General features: G+C 49.4%; 2 protein-coding genes across 4 annotated transcripts in view; one reads left to right on the top strand and one right to left on the bottom strand.

The window, feature by feature from the left end:
• The window catches only part of LOC119977126 (pseudouridine 5'-phosphatase), a 45,572-nt gene extending 29,725 nt beyond the window's left edge, over positions 1–15,847 (bottom strand). For both annotated transcript variants that reach the window (XM_038817746.1, XM_038817747.1), the window contains exons 1-3: positions 15,752–15,847; positions 10,157–10,375; positions 8,410–8,639 (exon numbers count right to left, since the gene is read on the bottom strand). In XM_038817746.1, coding sequence (XP_038673674.1) covers positions 8,410–8,639; positions 10,157–10,375; positions 15,752–15,824 — 522 coding nt within the window. In that variant the 5' untranslated portion in view covers positions 15,825–15,847. The remainder of the gene's footprint in view (positions 1–8,409; positions 8,640–10,156; positions 10,376–15,751) is intronic.
• A 19-nt stretch (positions 15,848–15,866) lies between these two features.
• LOC119977124 (steryl-sulfatase-like) overlaps positions 15,867–24,034 on the top strand; it is a 149,029-nt gene continuing 140,861 nt past the window's right edge. For both annotated transcript variants that reach the window (XM_038817745.1, XM_038817744.1), the window contains exon 1: positions 15,867–15,999. The gene's annotated coding sequence lies outside the window, so the exon portion shown is untranslated. The remainder of the gene's footprint in view (positions 16,000–24,034) is intronic.

Raw genomic sequence — 24,034 nt, 5'->3', positions numbered from 1 at the left:
GCGGATATTCGTTGATGATTGCATAATGTTGGGCACCATTCGTGACTCCTCAGATACTGAAGCGGTCCATGTCCAACTGTAGGAATACCTGGACCATATCCTGGCTTGGACTGACAAGTAGAAAGTTACATTCATGCTACTCAAGTGCTAGGCAGTGACCATCTCCAAAAAGAGAGCTGTCACTCTCCTCCCTTGACATCATTGAATCTCCAATATCAACATCCTGAGGGTTACCATTGACCAGAAACTCATCTGGACTAGCCATATAAATACTGTGGCTACAAGAGCAGGTCAGAAGTTAGGAATCCTGCAATGTGTAACTCACCTTGTGACCTCCTTGAGCTTGTCCACATCTACATGGCAGAAGTCAGGAGTGTGATGGAATGCTCTCCACTTGCCTAGATGAGTGCAGCTCCAAAAACACTCAAGAAGGTTGACAGCATTCAGGACAATTGATTGACACCCCTTCCACAAGCGTTCACTTCCTCTACCACTAACACACAGTAGTAGCAGTGAGTACCATCTGCAAGATACACTGCAGGAATCACCAAGGCTCCTCAGACAGTACATTGCAAGCCCATGACCACTACCATATAGAAGGACAAGAGCAGCAGATACCTGTGAGCACCACCACTTGAAAGCCACTCAGCAGCCCGACTTGGAAATATGTCTGCGATCCTTCCCTGTTGTTGGGTCAAAATCCACGAACTCCTGCCTAACAGCACTATGGGTATACCAACATCACATGGACCACAAGAGTTCAAGAAGGCAGCTCACCACCAACGTCTATGGTGGGAGTGATGGTTCCTTGGTGCAGCCAGAGCCTAGTTCAGGCTACCATGGGTGGCTCAGCTGTATTGGGGCAGGAGGAAGATTGGAAAAGCATTAGTGAAGAGAGGATTCAATAGTTAGAGGAACACACAGCCATTTGTGCGGCAATGTGAACCTGGGTGGTATGCCACTGCCTTTGCCAGTGTTAAGTATGTCACTGTGGAACATTTTGAGGGAGCTGGAGGGTTAGACACCAAAGGCATAGGTAGAGAGATATGAAGTCCAGCAAGCAGATTTTAGGGAACAAGAAAACAAATCAGGAAGCAGGACCTCAAAAGGCTAGTGAGTACAAAAAGAGGAGGATAGAACAGATGAATACATGATTGGAGAGATCCTGAAAAAAAAAGTGCTTTAGATTCCTGGGACATTGGGATCGGTTCTGAGTGAGGTGGGGCCCGTACAGACTGGAATGGTTTGAACCTGTACAAAGCTAGGAACAATAATTATTGATGTTTGCCAATGCAATTGTCGAGTTTTTAAATTAACCTGGCAGAGGAATGCACTAGGATGTTGCATTATTGTATCATAGACTCCCTACAGTGCAGAAGAAGGCCATTTGGCCTATCGAGCACCCACCCAGGCCCAATTTCCCGCATAATCCAACCGTTGGAACTAAGGGGCGATTTAGCAGGCCAATCCACCTAACCTGCACATCTTTTGGACTGTTGGAGAAAACTGGAGCACCCGGAGGAAACCCACGCAGACACGGGGAGAACGTGCAAACTCCACACAGACAGTCACCCGAGGTCGGAGTCAAACCCAGGTCCCTGGAGCTGTGAGGCAGCAGTGCTAACTACTGTGCCATGGTGCTGTTCCATTGGAAAGGAAAATCGAGGTAGATGAAGGATGGGAAGATGTATAAAACTTGAGTAAAAAATAGTAAAGATTAAATAGGATCAGACTAATAGGGAATGTAATAAAGTCGAAAATTAGGTTTACAGTGCATGTATGTAAATGCACCAAGCGTGGTAATTAAGATTGGTGAACTGCATACTCAGATAGCCACACTGGGATATTAAAGATAATGGCCTCCCATTTAAGATGGTGATGAGGAGGAATTTCATTTCTGAGGGTCATTAGTCTTTGGAATTCTCTTCCGCACAGAGCAGTGGGTCATTGAATATATTCACGGCTGAGTTAGACAGTTTTAAATAACAAGGGAAACAGGGGTTATGAGAGCAGGTAAGAAAGTGTGTAAAGGCCACCTTCGGATGAGTCATATCGTATTGAATGGCCCACTCCTGATCCTATTTCTTGTGATCTTATGGAAGCTAGACTGAAAAAAAGGGCAAGACTGGCCACTTTCTTCACTATTGCTGGGTCAAAATCCTAGAACTCCCTTGCTAACAGCTCTGTCGGTCATCACATGGATTGCTGCGATTCAAGAAGGCAGTTCATCACCACCTTCCCGAGGCTGATTAGGGATGGGGAATAAATTCTGGCCAAGCCAGCAATGACCACACCCCATGAAAGAATATAACAAACTTCTTGAATATCCAAAAGTTGGGGCCAAATGTGGGACCCCAATGCCTTGCCGCCCACTATCACAACCTTACTGTAAGCAACCAATTAAAAGGCCATCTCCAGGATCTAGCTGGGCCAATGGGAAGGACTCACAGTGCGGGAGAGGTTGCGACAGGCAGAAGAACATGAGGGCACCTCAAGTTGGAGCTGTCTTCAGAGTTTAATCTCTGGTAAACTGTAAATTATCTTAAATGATCCATGGCACGATCCCGCTGCCAGGCCAGCAATAAGGAGAGGGAACTCCATACACAGGATGGCCTTCGGATGGAGTTGCTGCCTGGTAAAATGCTTTTCACTGGTCGTACAAACTGCCATATGAATACAAGTCACATTCCTCGCTTAATATCATCCCAGCAATTTATTTGAGGTCAGGTGAGATTCTTCAAGCCTGCTCTGCCACTCAATACCATGGTTGATCTTGGCTTCACCTTACTTTCCCTACCCCCTTCCATATCCCTTGATTCTCCAAGAGGTCACAAAATTGTCAAATCCAAATTTAAATATAATTAACAATCCACAATCTTCTGGGGTAGGGAATTCCAAAGATTCACATTCCTGAAGAAATTTCTCCTCACCTCAGTCTTCAGTGATTGGCCCCTGATCATGAGGCAGTGTCTGCGTGCTTTAGATTCCCAACCCAAGGGAAACAACCTCTCCATTCCGAACCTATGAAGCTCCCCCAGAATCCTGTATGTTTCAATGAGGTTACCTCTCAATCTTCGAAATTCCAGACTCTCAGGGCGGATTCTCCGCTCCCCACGTGGCGTGGGAGAATCGTGGGAGGGCCTCCCGACATTTTTTACGCCCCCCCGGCGCCCCCAGCGATTCTCCCCCCCCCCCCCCCCCCAGCTCAGAAAAATCGCCGCTCGCCGTTTTTCACGGCGAACGGCGATTCTCCGAGCCCAATGGGCCGAGCGGCTGGCCCTTCACGCCCGTTTCACCACGGCAGCAACCACACCTGGTCGCTGCAATCGTGAAACAGGCGCCAGATGTACGTTTGGGGCATCTAGGGGCCCGATTTGGACGGGAGCATCGCGACTTTGCTCGGGAGGGGACAGGCCTGCGATCGGTGCCCACCGATCATCGGGCCAGCGTCCAAAACGGACGCACTCTTTCCCCTCCGCCGCCCGGCAAGATCAAGCCGCCACATCTTGCCAGGCGGCGGTGGAGAAAGACGCGGGTTCATGCCGTCTGCGCGGATGACATCAGAAAAGCGCCGTTTCCGCGTCATTTCCGGCGCAACGAGGTCGCAGCCGGGAACAACGGGGGCCCGCTCCTAGCCCCCCCGGATGGGGGTGAATTAGGTGCGGGGAGCGGGCCCCGAGGCCGTCGTGAAGCTCGGCCGATTTCACGACGGCCATCCCGATTTTTATCGGGAGCGGAGAATACCGCCCTTAGTCTCTCATCTTCAGATGACCCCCCACATCCCAGGTACCAAAATAGGAGACGCTATTCCGGATCTGGGGCTGGATTCTCCAGCTTCCCAGCCGCATGTGTCCCGACGGCAGGAGGCGGCGTTCCGTTCGCTGGCGGCAGGATTCTCTGTTCCCGCCACTGTCAACGGGAATTCTCATTGAAGCACCCCATGCAGCCAGGAAACCCACCGGCGGTGGTGCGCTGCCGGCACGACCAGTAAATCCCGCCACCAGTGAACGGCTGGAGAATTTTGGCCCTGGTTGTAAAAATGCCCTGCACAATTGTAGCGAGACTTTTTTTTTAAAAACTTAAATTACCCCTTTCTTTCTGTCTCCAATTTTAGGGGCAATTTAGCATGGCCAAACCACCTACCCTGCAAATCTTTCGGTTGTGGGATACAGGGAGAATGTGCAAACTCCACCGGGGCCGGGATTGAACCCTGGTCCTCGGCGCCAGTACTAACCACTGTGCCACTTTGCCGCCCCAGTAAACAAGATTTCCTTATTCCTGTACTCTAATTCCCTTACAATAAAGGCCAACATGCCATTTGCCATCCTATTTCCATGCTGTACCTGCATGTTAACTTGCTGAATTCCATTTAGGAGCACATCCAACTCTCTGTGAACATCAATATCTACAGGTTCCACAACTTTTAAAATATATTTTTTTAATAATTTACGGGATGTGGACGTCGCTGGTTAGGCCAGCATTTAATGCCCATCCCTAGTCGCCCTTCAGAAGGTGGTGATGAGTTGCCTTCTTAAACCCTTAAGGTCAGGTACGCCCATTTTTCCATTAGGGAGGGAGTTCACAGATTAGGGACAGTGAAGGAACGGCGATATTCCAAGTCAGGGTGGTGAGTGACTTGGAGGGGAACATCCAGGTGGTGGGGTCCCCAGGTATCTGCTGCTCTTGTCATTCTAGGTGGTAGTGGTCTTGGGTTTGGAAGGTGCTGTCTAAGGAACCTTGGTGAGTTCCTGCAGTGCATCTTGTGGATGGTTCACACGGCTGTGCTTTCCGTCGGTGGTGGAGCGTTTGAATGTATGTTTGTGGAAGGAGGAGCAATCAAGTGGGCTGTTTAGTCCTGGATGGTGTTGAGCTTCTTGAGTGTTGTTAGAGCTGCAGTCATCCAGGCAAGTGGAGAGTATTCCATTACACTCCTGACTTGTGTCTTGTAACCATTTAACTTTGTGCTAGGTATGACTCCAATCAGCGGAGAGTTTTCCCCCTGATTCCCGTTGACTCCAGTTTTGCTAGAGCTCCTTGATATCATACTCAGTCAAGTATTGCTTTGATGTCAGGGCAGTCACTCTCATCTCTGGCATTCAGTTATTTTGTCCATGTTTGAACCAAGGCTGTAATGAGGGAAGGAGCTGAGTGACCCTGGCGGAACCCAAACTGAGTGTCCGTAAGCAGGTTATTGCCGAGTAAGTGCTGCTTGATAGCACTGTTAATGACTCCTTCCGTCACTTTGCTGATGATGGAGAGTAGACTGATCTAGGGGTAATTGGCTGGGTTGCATTTGTCCTGTTTCTTGTGCACATGAAACATACCTGGGCAATTTTCCACATTGTTGGAGAGATGCCAGTGTTGTAGCTGTACTGGAACAGCTTGACTAGGGGTGCGGCAAGTTCTGGAGCACAAGTCTTCAGTACAGTAGTCCCCCTTTATAACGCGGGTGTTGGGGTCCAAGACAGCCACCCGCGTTGTGTCCAAGCCGCGGATATCCATGATGGGGGTTTTAAATTTATTTAAAAATCTATGCTAGCGCTTCCCATTGTGAGTCTACGGGGGGCGGGGGGAGAGGTCAGACCCCCGTAGACTCACAATGGGAAGCGCTAGCATAGATTTTTAAATAAATTTAAAACCCCCATCGTGGATCCAATTAAAACAGTGTCAATTTCAGCGGCCGGCTCACTTTGATCCGGAGGGAAGCTGCTCTCACTGAAACAATCAGCCGGCTGCTGAAATTGACACTGCCCGCTGCTCTCTCCCTCCAATCCAACTTTTAAGTTTTAATGTTTCTGATTGGAGGGAGAGAGCGGCCGGCAGTGTCAATTTCAGCGGACGGCTCACTTTGATCCAGAGAGGGAAGCTGCTCTCTCACTGAAGCAATCAGCCGGCCGCTGAAATTGACACTGCCCGCTGCTCTCTCCCTCCAATCAGAAACATTAAAACTTAAAAGTTGGATTGGAGGGAGAGAGCAGTGGGCAGTGTCAATTTCAGCGGCCGGCTGATTGTTTCAGTGAGAGAGCAGCTTCCCTCCGGATCAAAGTGAGCCGGCCGCTGAAATTGACACAACTGACAGTTGGGGTCCATAAGCCCCCCCGCGGTATATCGCGAACCGCGGTATTGCGGAGCGCGGTATAACGGGGGACTACTGTACTATTGCCGGAATATTGTCAGGGCCCATAGCCTTTGCAGTGGCCTTCAGCCATTTCTTGACATCACATTGAGTGAATCGTATTGGCTGAAGACTGACATGTGTAACGCTGGGACCTCCGGAATAGTCCTGTGTTGTAGCTTCACCAGGTTGACACCTCATTTTTCGGTATGCCTGATGTTGCTCCTGGCATGCTCTCCTGCACTCTTCGTTGAACCAGGGTTGATCCCTTGACTTGGTGGTAATGGTAGAGTGGAGTTATGCCAGTCTCGAGGTTGCAGATTGTGCTGGAATACAATTCTGCTGCAGCTGCTGATGGCCCACAGCACTTCATGATGCCCAGTCTTGATATCTGTTCAAAGTCTATCCCATTTAGCAGGGTGGTAGTGCCATACAATACAATGGAGGGTATCCTCAATGTGAAGACAGGACTTTGTCTCCACAAGGACTGTGCATGGGAGTGTCCCTTTAAGAAATGTTTTGTCTTCTCAAATGGCTGCAGTGATGTCATTGTGTGGGTGAAGCTGGACTGTGGCTCCGGTTTCTACTTTCATTTTGAGCTGGGAGCTGGGCTGTGGCCCTGAGTTTTACTTTCGGTTTATACTGTTGGAAGCTGGATTCAGACAAAGAAGGTTCCTTTGATCTCTCTCTCTCTGCTTGTTAAAATATGTCTAGATCACTTGATAATTTAAAAGTGATAACTGTTTTCTGGAAAGAATTCAAATCCCACTGTTTTGATAAAAAGGGTTTTCCTGGTTTAGTGGATGTTGTTATCAAGTTGAAACAGTTGAAAGGGAAGTTATTAAGGGTTTTATATATATATATATATAGCTGTGTGGGGTATTTATGTTTGTAGTTGATAAGATGCTTACTGTGTGTCTTTATAGAAATGTTAACTGAATTCATAGAATAAACTTTGTTTTTGATTAAAAGTGCTTAAGGCCTCTGTTGAATAACACCGGAAAAATAGGCCCTTGTGCTCCTCGTAACCAAAATTAATGAACAGCTGTAGGTCAGGTGAACTCCATGATATACTTTGGAGTTTTCTAAACCCTGGACCATAACAGTGGTCACTTATGCCGACTGTATACCACTGTGCCACCATTTCTGCTGGTTCTGTCCTGTCAGTGACACAGGAGATACTTAGGAATGGTGATAGTGCTGTCTGGGATATTGTCTGTAAGCAATGATTCTGTGAGTATGACTATGTCAGGCTGTTGCTTGATTAGTCTGTGAGACAGCTCTCCCAACTTTGGCACAAGGCACCCAGATGTAAGAAGGAGGACATCGCAGTCTAGACAGGGCTAAGTTTGCTGTTGTCATTTCCGGTGCCTGGTTCGATGCCGGGTGGTCTGCCCAGTTTCATTCCTTTTTTGTATTTTCATAGTGGTTGAGTACAACTGAGTGGCTTGCTACTCAGAAGGCATTTAAGACCCATTGCTGTGGGGCTGGAGTCACATGTAGGTCAAACCAGGTCAGGATTTCCTTCCCTAAATACATTAGTGATGCGTTTTTGCCACCATCAACAATGGTTTCATCATTAGACTTTTAATTCCAGATATTTTATTGAGTTTAAATTCCATCACCTGCCGTGTAGGGATTCGAACCAGGTCCCCAGCAAATTATCCTGGTCTCTGGATTACTAGTCCAGTAACAATACCACTAAGCTACTGACTCCCGACCTTCTGCTTTTCTATTCATACGACTAAACTGAATAACCTCACACTCCCCATTTTATATTGCACCTGCCATCTTGTTGCCCACTCACGTTGTCTATATCTCTTTGCAGCATCTGCGTACTCCTCACAACTTCCATTTGCACCGAGCTTTGTATCGTCAACAAATTTAGATCCATTACTCTTGGTCTTGAATGTCTTTTGTAAATCCAGGTATACTACATCTCCTGGTTCCCCTTTATCTACCCGACTCAATCAAATCAAATCAAAATCAAAGACTAGCTACATCCTCATAAAAGCTCTGATAAATTTGTCAAACTCAATTTCCATTTTGTGAAACAATGTTGACTTTGTCTGATCATAATATGGTTTTCTAAGTGCATTGATGAGATTTCCTTTCTTTACCACATTTCAACAACCCAGCCATCAATGTCCCCGGGTTCTTTCTTTTCTTCCTGCTCTGCTACCTCATACATATTGGGTTGAATTTTATCGTGGGCCTTGGGAATCCGAAAAGTTCAAGAGGTCCCAAGAAGTCCACAAAAAAAGGGAAAGTTTTTGTTTTAAAATCTGCCTTACCTTTTCAAAAGGTGGCAGAGGTTCAAATCTCTTAGCACAGACCAGGAAGCTGTCAGGTGCGGGCTTACTTTTCTTCACATCTGGGTCATCGCCGCACACAATGTGGTGGAACAAGCCGAAAACCTTTTTGTGCTTGATTGTCTTTAGGTCAAACATTTGCTTCGAAGAGCTGGTAGCTACTGCAATTGGCACTTTCTGTTTGAAGAGATGAGTGACTATAATCTCTATGCCTGCGGGAAAATCAAGCAAAGGAGCAATAATTAACATTACCTATCCATCTGTTGGTGTACAACACGCAAGCAGCCATTTTCATGTACATAAAAAGCTGGTAAAGATCACCAAGTTAGCAGCCAGGTGGGAGGACAAAGGATGGTACTGGGAAGGGAAGAGGCAAATCACAGCAACATTAAATACCTTCCTCCAGCACTTCTATTATGGTTAATTCATGGTAAGCAGTAACTGGGCTGCTGATTGATGTTCCCTTCTTAATCTACAACAGCGAGCTCAACTGTACCACCATCCTGGGAGGAATCAGTGGAGTCAGTGTATACTGGTAGCTTCTCCCAGCTACCATGGCCAGTATCTAAGCCCTAAATACATGACCGAGACATGTTAACTGATAATTATCTCTTTGCCATTTGGCTGTCGATTTCTGACAGAGCAAATGTGAGTAAACTCAAAGTATTTACTAGCCAAGAACATGAGAATGGGGGTAACCTTGAGCCCCACAAGCCATATCTGTGGAAATCCTTCTATCTATCTATTGATCTTCGTCTTGAAAGTATCAATTGACCTGGGAAGCAGCAAAGTAGAAATCCAGGAAGTGATTTAATGGAAAGAAAAAGATACCAGTTTTAGACACATTTAGCGGGGTGCTTCCCAGTGCTCACAACACCAAGGACGACCCTACTGTTTCTGTAAATAAATTTACAGTACCCAATTAATTTTTTCCAATTAATGGGCAATTTAGCATGGCCGCTCCACCCACCTGCATGGCCAATCCACCTACCTGCACATGAATGAAATGAAATGAAAATCACTTATTGTCACAAGTAGGCTTCAAATGAAGTTACTGTGAAAAAAGCCCCTAGTCGCCACATTCCGGTGCCTGTTCGGGGAGGCTGGTAAGGGAATCTTTGGGGTTTGGGGGCAAAACCCACGCAAACACGGGGAGAATATACAAACTCCATGCGGACAGTGACCCAGGGCCAGTGTCAAACCTGGGACCTTCGCGCCGTAAGACATCAGTGTGAACCATTGTGCCACTGTGCTGCCCACAGCCCAGCTGTTAAATGAGACTTGACTTCTTTTTCGGGCGTCGGCGAGGAATGCCCCACCGAGGTTGCACTTCGAGCCATTCTCTGCACTAACGAGCTCAGCTCGCCAGTGTAGGAAGAGGTTGGGACGCCATTTTTCGCTCAACACCCCCCACTGCAGCCTCCGGACCCTAAAACCGCCCCAACTTAACAATAAGGGCTCCTCGAGCCCCCGGCACCCCACCTCATAAGGGCAGGATACCCCCGGGCTGCTCATCACATCTCCGTCGGGCACAAAGAGGCCGTTGGATCGCGTCCCCAGATTGCCACCACTCTGCCAAAGTGACAAACTGTTTTTTGATGCATGTACACTCAAGTTCTTTTTTCACTAAGTTTCAACTGCACTAACTACTGATTACCTGAACTAGGTAAACGATTGGGGTAGCTTCTCACTCTCCTAATGGCTACATTTGTGAAAGAACGGCAGTTACCTGGCATCAGACTTGTGGACAGGAACAGGCGCTCCTGGACAAGGATACACTCCTTGATCAATTCCTCTGGAGTAAGCGGGAGCTGCAGTTTGTCACAAACAATTTTGGCAGCGTTCAAGGACTGCATTCCCATAATCGAGGCCTTCAACTCCCATGTAAACTTCTTATTGTAACGGCCGCAGACTTCATCAAACACAAGAGTGTACAGTCTTTCCGTGTCTGTAATATAAATTAAAGAATCAGAGGAGTAAGTGGCGCTGTATGCAAAAAACATTCCACTGCTCTTCTACTTTCCATCAGAGCCTTATTATGTTAACTCACAATTTAATGAATGGGGAAAAAAAAGAGTAGAAGGAGTTTGTGTTGGCCTCCCCACCCTGTCCTCAGCTCTACAAATGATGAGAAGGCATGAGTTTACTCTGGGCACAGCCTTTACAAAAGGAGGAAGGAAAGAAAAAAAAGGAAAGAAGCAAAGTCTTGGGTGCGATTTAATGGAAATTAAACAGAGTCCCCTTTTAGGTGCGGTTAGCAAGACATTTCCAGGCACTTGTAGCACCAATAATGACACCACGATTAAACGGGCTCTCAGCGAGTAATGTCCTGCCGAGACCGCACTTAGACCTATTTCCTGCAGTAACAGGCTCCTCTCACCCCCCCAACCCCACCCACTGAGCTTCCGGACCCTCCCCAACACCCCAATTCGGGGGGTCCTCAAGCCCTGCAGCCCACCTCACATAGGCAGGGCCACCCTGGGCCCGATCCCTGGCACGGGCAAGTTACCACCTGACACCGCCATCTTGACACCGTCAATTCCCCGGTCAGTGCCAGCTGGGTGGCAATGTCACGGTGCCCAGGTGGCATTAGGAGTGCCAGGTTATTACCCTGCCCAGAGCTCGACCCCCCAGGCGCCCGTTTGAGGAGACCAGTGCCAAACGGCACCCGTCCAGGATCTCTGAGGCGAAGCCATTAGGTCCTGCGCCTTTGGTAACTCCAGCGCAGACATGTTCAAGTGAGACTAAGAGCTCACTTGAATAAACAAATCTGGATCACACCCGTTGAGGGCGAGATCCAGTTTGCGATGCCCCGCAAGATCTCGTTAGATCTTGCGAGACATAACAAGTAACGTAAATCTCGCGAGACCTCTCACGGGATTTACCTGCCTTGCGGTGTCCCAAGTGGGGCGCCGCGAGGCTGTTGGATCGTGCCCCTTGCATTTATACAATAATACAAAAGCAAATTACTGCAGATGCTGGAATCTGAAAGTAGAACAATCTCAGCAGGTCTGACAGCATCTGTGGAGGAAGAACAGCGCTAACGTTTCGAGTCTGGATGAATCTTTGTCTAAGCTGTGGTTTGGTTTTTGCATTTATGCTTGTGTTTTTCTGAACCACGGGATGTCACAAAGAGCTATACACCAATGAAGTATTAGAACATTTGAAAAACGTATCGGCCAATTTTTGGACAACAAAATCACAGAAACTGCAATATGAGAACTGCTAGGAAATCTGTTTGAGGGCTATTGATTCAGGTATAAACAGTGGCCAGGACACGGGGACTAACTCTCCTGCTCGTGGCGGAAATAGAGCCATGGAATCTTTATGTCCGACCGAGAGGACAGACAGGCCCCGTAAGGCGTCTCATTTGAAGGATGGCACATCCAATCGCGCAGCATTCCCTCAGAACTACTCTGGAGCGTCAACCTTGATTTATACACAAGTTCTGGAGTGCAGTTTGAACCCAGAGCTTTGTTACTTTGAGGCAAGTGTGCTCTGAGAACCGCAGCAGACACTAGCACATCAGCAAATCTCTCATGTAATTGCTCACTGGAAGTCAGAGGATATAATGGAGTTAAGGACAGGAGCATAATATTCTGCTGCTAAGGTGCATGAGCTGACTTGCCACATTTAAGGGCTCCTTGCCCGCGTGCTATCAATTTGTACATCCAGAGGCCAGAAAGGAGACAAATTTCCACTTAGGTATTTTGTGTCAACTGACGACAATTTTCTCACCCTCAATTGCCAGCTGGATCAAATCCACAGCTTCAGAGGAAAGGTAAAAATTGAGTAGACTTCAATGAAGTTACTGTGAAAAGCCTGTCTTCCCCTTTTCTTTTTTTAAAATTTAGAGCACCCATTTATTTTTTTCCAATTACAGGGCAATTTAGCGTGGCCAATCCACCTATCCTGCACATCTTTGGGTTGTGGGGGTGAAACCCACGCCGACACGGGGAGAACGTGCAATCTCCACACCGCCAGTGACCCAGGGCCGGGATTCGAACCCGGGTCCTCAGCGCCGTAGGCAGCAATGCTAACCACTGTGCCACCGTGCTGCCCCTTCTGCCCTTTTCTAAATTTGCATGCATTTGTCAGAAATTAAGTGTGGTGGATACCATGGTATGCTCCTTGTAAGTTCCTTTTCATAATCCCTTTTAGAAGCTCTTATAAGCTGCTTTGTGACCCGTTGCTGCTCTTTGTACCAATCTCATTCATCTTGATCTGTGCTGTCTTGCATTTTCGTGTGCCCTTTCTTTTAGTTTTATGCTAATCTCCTTAGTTCTTCATGGCTGTTTTGAAAATGAAATGAAAATCGCTTATTGTCACGAGTAGACTTCAATGAAGTTACTGTGAAAAGCCCCTAGTCGCCACATTCCGGCGCCTGTCCGGGGAGGCTGTTACGGGAATCAAACCGTGCTGCTGGCCTGCTTGGTCTGCTTTCAAAGCCAGCGATTTAGCCCAGTGTGCTAAACAGCCCCTGTGTTTTTGTGAAGTGGGTGTATACTCGCTCTGTATCTTGTTAAATATTTCTTTAAGTATTTTCCACTGATCTTCTGATATTTAACCCATTAACAGGTCATCCCAGTTTACCGTGGACCGTCTCTGCCTCATCGCGTTAAAGTCAGCCACACACAAGTCTAAAATTCTAGTGCATTTGAATCACTGAATCGTGAATTTTACTTTGAAACGCTGCACTGAATTCAAACATGTTGTGATCACTATTTGATAAATGTTCGCGCATTGTTAGGCTACTAATTAAATTTGGCTTATTACTAAATCTGATGAGGGAGTGAAGAGGCAGTGACAGTTGGAAGTACCAGGAGTGTGGGCAGGGTGAAGAGTATGGGGGGGGGATCACTGATGGGGAGAGCATTAGGTGGGAATTTTGATGGGGAAGGGGGGTAGAGTTGTGTAATGGTGGGAGGAGAAAGAGAAGATGAGAGTCTGCCCTTGTGTGTGTGTGTATGGGATAGTCCGAAGAAAATGTGGTGTTAATGGTTGGTGGCAGGGACGGAGCTGATTGAGCCAGAGGGTGGGGCCAGTTGGATTGATTGACAGTTGGAGGATGGAACAGTGACATTGATTGACAGTTGGAGGGGCAGGTCCAGTGGCATTGATTGAGTCGGAGGTTCGGGACAAATGGCATTGATTGACAGTTCGAGGGTGGGATAAGTGGGATTGATTGACAGTTGAAGGAGAGGGACAAGTGTGATTGATTGACAGTTGGAGGGGCAGGTCCAGTGGCATTGAGTCAGAGGGACAGGACAAGTGGGAATGATTGACAGTTGGAAAGTGGGACAAGTAGGAATTATTAACAGTTGGAGGGGTGGGACAAGTGGTATTGATTGACAATTGGAGGGCAGGACAAGTGGGATTGATTGACAGTTGGAGGGGCGGGACAATTATGACTGATTGACAGTTGGAGGGGCGGGTCAACTGGCATTGATTAACAGTTGGAGGGGCAGAACAATTGTGATTGATTGACAGTTGGAGGGAGGGACAAGTGGAATTGATACAGATGGTGGGGTGGGACAAGGGGATTGATAGACAGTTGGAGGGTGGGTCAAGTGGTATTGATTGACAGTTGGAAGGGTGGGACAGGTGTGATTGATTGACAGTTGGAGGGTCAAGACAAATGGCATTGACAGGAGGAGGGGTGGGACAAGTGCAATTGATGGACAGTTGGAGGAGCGGGACAAGGGGAATGATTGACAGTTGGAGGGGTGGGGCAAGGCCTCATTCTGACAGCTGAAGGGGGCGGGTCCAGGAGATGTGATTGACAGCCAGAGAGGCAGGTGCAGTGGGATTGATTGACAGCAGCTAGGCCAGCTCCAGTTGGAAAGACATAATAATAATCGCCTATTGTCACAAGTTATTGTGAAAAGCCCCTAGTCGCCTCATTCCGGCACCTGTTCAGGGAGACCGGTACGGGAATTGAACCCGCGCTCCTGCCTTGTTCTGCATTACAAGCCAGCTGTTTAGCCCAGTGTGGTAAACCAGCCCCTTATAGGGGCAAAATCAAATCACTGTGGATTTTGGAATCTGAAACCAAAAGAGAAAATGCTGGAAAATCTCAGCAGGTCTGTCAGCATCTGTAGGGAGAGAAAAGCTAACGTGTCAAATCCAGATGACCATTTGTCAAAGCTCAGGGAGCAACACTAGTGGGACTGATTGGGGGCAGGTCCAGTGTGATTGATTGGCAGCCGGGAGGGGGCGGGTTCATTAGGACTGAGTGACAGTGGAAGGGGGCAGGTGCAGTGTGATTGATTGGCAGCCGGGAGGGGGCGGGTTCATTGGGACTGAGTGACAGTGGAAGGGGGCAGGTCCAGTGTGATTGATTGGAAGCCAGGAGGGGGCGGGTTCATTGGGACTGAGTGACAGTGGGAGGGGGCAGGTCCAGTGTGATTGATTGGAAGCCGGGAGGGGGCGGGTTCATTGGGACTGAGTGACAGTGGGAGGGGGGCAGGTCCAGTGTGATTGATTGGAAGCCGGGAGGGGGCGGGTCCCATGGGACTGAGTGACAGCGGGAGGGGGCGGGTCCAGTTGGATTGATTGAGTCAGGAGGGGGAGGGTCTAATATGATTGATTGACATACGGGAGGGGGCGGGTCCAGTGGGACAGAAAGCCGGGAGGCAGCGGATCCAATGGGACTGATTGACAGCCGGGAGGGGGCGGGTCTAGTGGACTAAGTGACAGCAGGAGGAGGCGGGTCCAGTGAGAGTGATTGACAGCTGCGAGGGGGAAGAGTCCAGTGGGAGTGAAGGACAGCACGGAGGGGGGGGCGGGTCCAGTGAGAGTGATTGACAGCAAGAGGCGGGTCCATTGGGACTGATTGACAGCTGCAAGGGAGAGAGTCCAGTGGGTGAGCAACAGCAGGAGGCGGGTCCAGTGGGGGTGATTGACAGTAGGAGGCGGGTCCAGTGCGACTGATTGACAGTTGGGAGGGGGAGGGTCCAGTGGACTAAGTGACAGCAGGGGGCGGGTCCAGTGGGAGTGAGTGACAGCAGGAGGAGGCGGGTCCAGTGGGTGTGACTGACAGTAGGAGGAGGCGGGTCCAGTGGGACTGATTGAGTTGGGAGGGGGAGGGTCCACTGGACTAAGTGACAGCAGGAGGAGGCGGGTCCAATGGGTGATTGACAGCTGGGAGGAGGCGGGTCCAGTGGGACTGATTGACAGCCGGGAGGGGGTGGCCATGGGGGAGGGGAGGCGGGTGGCCGAGGTTAGGGGGGTTATTGGTTCGGTTAAGCAGCGCCGCTGACACCCTAAGGACAGAGAGGGGGGTCTGAGGCGGGAGAGCGGGCGGATCGGCGCGGGTACTGACCGAGGAGAAGGCCGTCCATGTCGAAGATGACATGAGTGACCGGCTTGAAGGTGCTGGAGCTGCTCGCCGCCATTTCCAGGAGAGCGGGGAAAACCAGGGCCGACTATCAGCTTCCCAGAGTTAATGTCCAGGGGCAGCCAGTGCCGGAGTCCGCCACCCTCAACCTCCTCGCCCGCTTCAATCCTCATTGCCTTTGTACCGAGTACCCACGCCGATGATCAACAATTCACCCGGGACGCTTAAAAGAGGTGGGGAATTCAATCTCGGAGTTTTTATTGTCGGATGTAAAATTGTAACCCCACACTCATAAAATGAGCGCTTTCCTTCCGAATAGGCGTCAGCCGTGTGCCAACGCCTTCGAAACAACAGACGAAACGGATCGTCTTCCCGTCGAAATTCCCTCCGTTTTGACACGGAGTGTGTGCTTTCAGTCGGCCACCGGCTGGCGGTTTTACTGGGGGGGGGGGGGGGATGAGGCGGGGCTCGCGGGAGTGGGCGGTGTCAGAGGGCCAGTGGGCGGGGTCAGGGGGCAGTGGGCGGGGCTACCCACAGGTGAAGCTGCCCATGCTCCAGGTGAGTCAGCTCATGCTCCAGGTGAGTCAGAGCGGCCCACACCAGCTGCCACTGCCTCTGCCGAGTTCAGCAAAACCTCTTTTCAACAAAAACCAGTGGATTAATGCCCATTGCAGTTTTCTGTTTGATATTGGTTACCCCACTCCATGTACGTAGCAATTCATTCCAAGGCAATTTAATCAACTCTGCGCCGCCTCCCGAGCTGGGAATCATTTTCAATGATTGCATTCAATCAGAATCGTAGAGAGCCTGGGCGCTATTTATTTATGTATTATAATCTTTATAAGTAGGCTTACATTAACACTGAATGAAGATACTGTGACAATCCGCTAGTCGCCACACTCTGGCGCCTGATCGGCAACACAGAGGGAGAATTCAGAATGTCAAATTCACCTCACAAGCACGTCTTTCGGGACTTGTGGGAGTAAATCAAAGCACTTGGAGGAAACCCACGCAGACATGGGGAGAACGTGCAGACTCCACACACACACTGACCCAAGCCGGGAATCGAACCTGGGGCCCTGGTGCTGTGAAACAACCATGGCAGCAGCGTGGAGGCAGGCGTGTCGGTTAAATACCTGGAGAGGCCGAAATCAGGATCCAGATTTGTTTCAAATCTAACCGGCCCGCTCCCGGTGGCGGATTCCGGATCCCGCCCAGACGTGGCGCGACATCAATTGAGACCAGTCTCCACTTGTTGGCGAGATGGAAGTCCGATCTAACGGCCTCCCGGGAACTAACTGGCTCTCCAGCGAGAGGTCATGTGGGTGCCGTTTAGCACTCCTTTTGTAAAACTTGAAGCTGGCGCAATGGCTGCTGAGGGGAGTTTAGGAAATGAGGAGCCATTTGCATTCCCCTGCATGCAGCCCAAGGGTACGGTGCGGCTACCCCCGTGTTCGAGGCGGGGGGGTGGAGGAAGGGGCCCCTTAAGGGACAAGTTGGGGGTGGGGAGGGCTGGATGTCATAGGTCAGGTGTCACCCCTGGACTGGGGGGTGGTTGAGGTAGTGTTTGCAGAGCCTACAGGCCATCCTCCAATACTGTGTATACCCATAATAGGGCAATTACAGCTGCGTCTGTCTGTCCTACCAAACCATTCCTTGACAAAGCCCTGTTCGTGGTTATATGCTGAAGGTCACTCTAAACTCCCTTTGATTGTGAGCATTCACAGCTGAAGGCTATTGCTAACAATGAATTGGTCTTGTTAGTTGTGAGAGCACTTCGCAGCCTCAGGTTGTATTTGCTGCTTGCTCCTGCTGTAGGCTGTAGATGCCCTGAGGCTGCTGTTGCTGTTTGCTTCCTTTTCTGTTGCCGGAAAGCAGGATAATTTTTCGAAGATACCTGGGTCCTGGAACATCAGGCTCAGGGGGACGTACGAGTCCAGAACTCAATCCTGTTTGAAGCAAGAAGACATCGTTCCAAATGGACCACCCGCTAACACTGCTGAAGAAATGCTTTTGCAGATTGCTGATGCTTTTGTTGCTGGTGTGGGGAGTGCTGCATGTAACTGGCACGTCACCTTGGGTTAAACACGCTGGAAGTCAAGATAATCAACTGCACCTTGAGCGCCAGTGGAATATATGGATGCCAGGATTTGGTTCCGGTGAGATTGGGCTGTGTGGGAGGGCCTGCACAGCTGCTTCTGGACGGAGATTGGCACTGATATGTGGAACAAGTCACACATTGATGGACAGATCATTTCTACAACAAAGGTCAGTTCATGGTACCATATTCAGAGGCTTATCCTCCGATTCTGTTGAGGAACCTGCAAGGGGTGAAACCTTGTGTTTGTTTTGTGAAAATGAGCTGATATGGCTTTGTATTGGTACCAACATGGAACAGTGACATTTCCTTGTTAGTGTGATGTGTGGAATGTTATGTCGTCGATTTTCAAATCTTTATTACTGTTGACCGTGTAATAAACAAAATATTCTCAAGTGCATTCTCGTGGGTACAGGTGTCATATCTCAGGCGAGTATTATTGCCTGGCATTCCAATCAAACTGTGAGGCCTGGACGCTTTGCCTGAACCCTGGGAGCGTCAACACCACAGAGGCAGCAGCCAACAATCCAACACCCAAGAGCTGGGCCTCAGCACTGGGCATATCCTTGACATTAAAGGGTGTGTGAACCAGAGGAGGGTACCTGAGCACGGTCTCCCAAGTGTTCCCGGCAGAGGTCTAATGTCTAGGGGCTCCTGTGGCCGGGGGGTGAGTGTGCAGAGCAGGGTGCTCCAGCCAAGATGTTCAGGCGTTGCTGGTCGCTACAAGGCGATGACGGACGGATTGTGCCACAGGAGGCTTAATCTCAATAAGGAGACGGTGCGGCATCTGTACCACATCCGGACTTGGCATTCAGTGGAGGAGGAGGAGAACACCTGCTCCCGGTGACGTGAAGCTCATCGCAGCCCTGAACCTTGATGCAACGGGTTTATTCCAGGGCTCGAGTGGGGGCTTGTGTGGTATTTCCCAAGCTACAACCCACGTGCATCCGGGAGGTCACAGATGCCCTGCATGTCCGGACAGCTGACTGTATTAACTTTGAGCTGTACCAATCCCATCGAGGTGCCTGGGCAGCAGTATTCTTCCCCATGACCGGAATGCCCCAGGTCTAGGGAGTAGATGGCACGCGTATCGTCATTTGTACACGGAGAGTGCCCTTCAACAGTAGGTAGGGTTCCAACATGTTTTAATATTAGACATTTCCATTTCCCCCTAGCTACAGACGATGCTCCCTGTGCCTGCTCAGGGATCCTCTCTCTTCATCTTCCACGCTCTGCCGCTACGTCCAGGTGTATCCACATGATGCACATCAGAGGTGAGGGCAGCCTGCGCCGATCCAGATTCCTTATTTAGACCGACTACTTATTGCCCAGGCGACCTGTATCCCTCCATTCCCCGCCTGATCACATGTCTATCAGGATACATCTTAGACGTTGCTATCATGCCTGCCTCACCCACCTACTCTAGCAACGCGTTCCAGGCACCCACCACTCTACAGGCACCCACCACCATGTGTAAAAAGCCTTCCCCGCACATCTCCCCTAAACTTTACCCCTCTCACCTTGAACCTATGCTACCTTGTAATTGAGTCCTCCACCTTGGGAAAAAGCTTCTGACTATTCCTGTCTATACCTCTCTTAATTAATCAGGCATCCCCTCAGCCTCCATTTCGTCAACGAAAACAATCCGAGTTTATTCAACCTCCTCATAGCTAACACCCTTCAGACCACGCAACATCCAGGTATACCTTCTTTGCATTCTCTCCATAGCATCCACGTCCTTCTGGTAGTGTGGTGACCAGAACCGCACGCAATACTCCAAATGTGGCATAACTGTAGTTTTATACAACTGTTTTATACAACATGACCTGCCAACTCTTGTACTCAATGCCCCAGCCGATGAAGACAAGCATGCCGTATGCCTTCTTGACCACCTTATCCACCTGCATTGCCACTTTCATGGAACTATGGATCTGCACGCCCAGATCTTTCTGTATGTCAATGCTCCTAAGGATTCTGCCATTTACTGTGTAATTAACACCTGAATTTGATCTTCCAAAATGCATCACCTTGCATTTGTCCGGATTGAACTCCATCTGCCATATCTCTGCCCAATTTAACATTCGATCTATATTCTGCTGTATTCTCTGTCAGTCTCCTTCGTCATTTACAACTCTGCTTATCTTAGTGTCATCTGCAAACGTGCTAATCAGACCATCTACATTTTCCTCCAGATCATTTATATATATATTACAAACAGTGATCCTTGTGGAACACCACTAGTTACCAATCTCCATTCTTAAAAACTCTCTTCCACTGTTACTCTCTGTCTCCTGTTGCCAAGCCAGTTCTTTATCCATCTCACTAGCACACCCCAAATCCCATGCGACTTTAGCTTTTGTAGCAGTCTGCCATGCGGGGCCTTGTCAAATGCCTTACTAAAATCCATGTAGATGACATCCACAGCCTTTCCCTCATCAATTAAATTTGTCACCTCCTCAAAAAACTCTATCCAGTTGGTAGGACATGACCTTCCCCGCACAACACCATGTTGCCTATCGCTAACAAGTCCATTCGCTTCCAAATGTGAATAAATCCTGTCCCTCAGTATCTTCTCCAACAGCTTCCCCACCACTGACATCAGGCTCGCCGGCCTATAATTACCTGAATTATCCCTGCTTCCCTTCTTAAACAAAAGGACAGCATTGGCTATTCTCCAGTCCTCTGGACCTCGCATGTGGTCAAAGATGATGCAAAGATGTGTGTTAAGGTCCCAGCTATTTCCTCTTTTGCCTCCCACAGTAACCTGGGATATATCCCATCTGGCTAAGGGGACTTGTCTACCTTAATGCATTTTAAGATATCCAACACTTGCTCCTTCATTATGCTGACATATCCTAGACTATTCACACACACATCCCTAACCTCAACACTCGTCATGTCCCTTTCCTTGGTGATTACTGATGCAAAGTACTCAGTAAGGATCTCACCCACTTCCTCTGACTCCAAGCATAATTTCCCTCCTTTGTCCTTGAGTGGAACTACTCTTTCCCTAGCTAACCTCTTGCTCCTTATATATGTATAAAAGTCCTTTGGATTTTCCTTGACCGTCCTTTCCACTGACATTTCATGGCCTCTTTTAGCGCTCCTAAATCCCTGTTTGAATTTGTTCCTACTTTCCCTCAATTCTTCAAAAGCTTTGTCTGTTTTTAATTGCCTCGACCTTATGTATGTTTCCTTTTTCTTTTTGACTAGTCTCACAATTTCCCCTGTCATCCATGGTTCCCTAATCCTGTCATTTCTGTCCAGTGCTCCCTCCTCTCGGACGGCGCCCATAGGGCCCTGTGGGTCTCCATGGAATGGAGGGGCAGCTGGAGGGAGCTATAGAGGTCTCTGCATTATCTGGATCTGCAAGTCCTGGTGCCGCCCCATTGTTTACAGCATGTGTTGGCACCCTCAGCGTTGCTCCTCAGTGACGGGGACATGTTCCAGAGTGCTTCGGCTATGTCCACCTACATCTGAGCCATGCTCTGCAGGGCCTTGGCAATGTTCACCTGCATCTGGGAATGTCCCTTGGTGACTGGAACAGGATGTTGAGGCCCTGAAGCGCGGTCGTCACTGACTGACCCATGCCTTGGACACCATCACTCAAGATGCTGACATCGTGCTGCAGACTTTCCACTGTGGTTGCCATTCTAGCAATGTTGGCCTTGGTACCACGCATCGGCGGTGCCATCTCCTGCGCCCATAGCCTTTGGGACTCCTCCAATCACCCATGCACTTGCCGGAGTGTCGCTTGAATCCCCTCCTGAATCCCATGGCTGTGTCCCAATGTCAACATCAGTTCTGGGATAACCTTGCCCAAAGACTTGGCATCTGACTGGGACTCGGCTGAGTCCTGGGATCCAGCAGACCTCCAACTGCCCCAGATTGTGCCCCAGAAGCCTGGCCACTAATGTTGCCCACCGAGGTGTGTGTCTCTGTGCTGGTGGGGGTTCGGGATGACAGCTGTGACGCCTTGATGGTGGTATCCTCTGGGCTGTTCTCTTGGGTGACAGGAGGCGGGCGGGCGGCCCCGGATGGCCCTGCCCCATCTGATGGAGATCCTATGCGAGAAGGGACATGTGGTCAGTGGGAGGGAAGGATCGTTTTGTCTGACATGAACAACTCACTTAAGAAAGATCATCTGGGTGAATGGGCAGTGGATCCTCACCTCTGAAGTGCCAGCTAACCTCTCCTTGGACAACCCCCCCGATTTCCAGGGCCCGTTCCTCAGAGTGAGTGAGGACTTTGATGCCCAGAACTCCACCGCCTGTCTAGGCCCTTTCCCGCAAGGATCGACAAGAAGCAGGGTAGCATGGTGGTTAGCATAAATGCTTCACAGCTCCAGGGTCCCAGGTTCGATTCCCGGCTGGGTCACTGTCTGTGTGGAGTCTGCACGTCCTCCCCCTGTGTGCGTGGGTTTCCTCCGGGTGCTCCGGTTTCCTCCCACAGTCCAAAGATGTGCGGGTTAGGTGGATTGGCCATGCTAAATTGCCCGTAGTGTCCTAATAGTAAGGTTAAGGGGGGGGAGTTGTTGGGTTACGGGTATAGGGTGGATACGTGGGTTTGAGTAGGGTGATCATGGCTCGGCACAACATTGAGGGCCGAAGGGCCTGTTCTGTGCTGTACTGTTCTATGTTCTATGTTCTAAGCTCGTGGGGGATCATTTCCAGCACTAAGTGCCGTTAAATACGGGCTGCGGTCTGGCTGGGTCGGCCGTCGGGACACAAACACCCAGGAAGTCATGCCCGATATAACATTTGGAATGTTTTCAATTAAATTGTGCCCCAAGACTCAAAGAATTTATCTGAGGAATACCCATTGTGGTAATCCAGTTGGTGATACAGTCACTCGGAGGGCTGTGGATACTCTCGACCAGCTGCGATCGGCAGGCCACGTCCGCATGCCCGACATGAGATTCCAAAACAAGTGCTTTACTCTGAGCTCCACAATGGCAAGCAATCACTGGGAGAGCAGTGGAATCGCTCCAAGGACACTCTGAAAGCTTCTGTAAATAAATGCAACACCCCCATTGACACATGGGAATCGCTTGCTTTGGAACACACAAACTGGAGAAGAAGCATCGCGATGGTGCCAATCACCTCGAACGTCACAGGGTGGAGCACGCGGAAGACAAGCATAAATAGCGAAAAGAGAGCGCAGAATCCAGAGCGTCCCACCCACCCACCTCATCAAACAACATCTGCCAAACCTGTGGCAGAGTCTGCAGATCCAGCATTGGACTATTCAGCCACTGCAGAACCCACCTCCCCAGAGTGGACGCAAGTCATTCTCAACCCTGAGGCACTGCGCAAGAAAAAGACAAGTGCAGAATCCCCCCATCGTGTCCGGAACCGACCCTCCGAAAGAGTACTTGGGTCCGCACAACCGCCCAATCCCCTAAACTTCACCTAACCTGCCCACCTTGACACTAATGCGCAATTTAGCATAGCCAATTCACCTCAAACAGCTTTGGATGTTTTGGTCAAACGTTTCGGGTTCGGACGTGATGGACCGAATGGCCTCCTTCTGCATCGACACTGTTCTGTGATTCTGTGTGTATGCGAAGTGCAAAAATGGTTCTGGTGACTACTGACCCCAATAGAACTGTGATTATTGCAGGAAGCATTGATGTAGTGCTTTAGCTGTAACGGGTATTACTGAGACCCCCATTTGGAGTGTTGTGTACAGCATTGGTCTCCTTATTGAAGGATGATATAAATAACGAGACGGATTACCCAAAATAGCCTGAGCTTTCCTCTTAACAAGGCATTGTTAAATAAATTATCGTGCTGTGTGTGCTGTCTACCAATGATTTTACCCGCAGTGTTGACCATCTGGCCAGCTTACCTTCGCATTACACACTCAGTTTACCATACCAGACTGCCATGCTAAATGTTAAAATATTCTCTACCAGACGTTTGTATACCTTCGCTCGAGGGTGGCACAGTGGTTAGCACTGCTGCCTCACAGCGCCAGAGACCCAGATTCAATACTGTCCTTGGGTCACTGTCTGTGTGGAGTCTGCGTGGGCTTCCTACGGGTGCTCCGGTTTCCTCCCACGTTTAGGTGGCTTGACCATGCTAAATTGCCCCTTAGTGTCCAGGGATGTGCAGTTTATGCTACACGGGTAGGGCGGGGAGGATGGAGAAATGGACATAGGTCGAGGG

This window comes from Scyliorhinus canicula, chromosome 14 (genome assembly GCF_902713615.1).
Source record: "Scyliorhinus canicula chromosome 14, sScyCan1.1, whole genome shotgun sequence".
NCBI lineage: Eukaryota > Metazoa > Chordata > Chondrichthyes > Carcharhiniformes > Scyliorhinidae > Scyliorhinus > Scyliorhinus canicula.
This window is presented reverse-complemented; position numbering and strand designations above follow the sequence as displayed.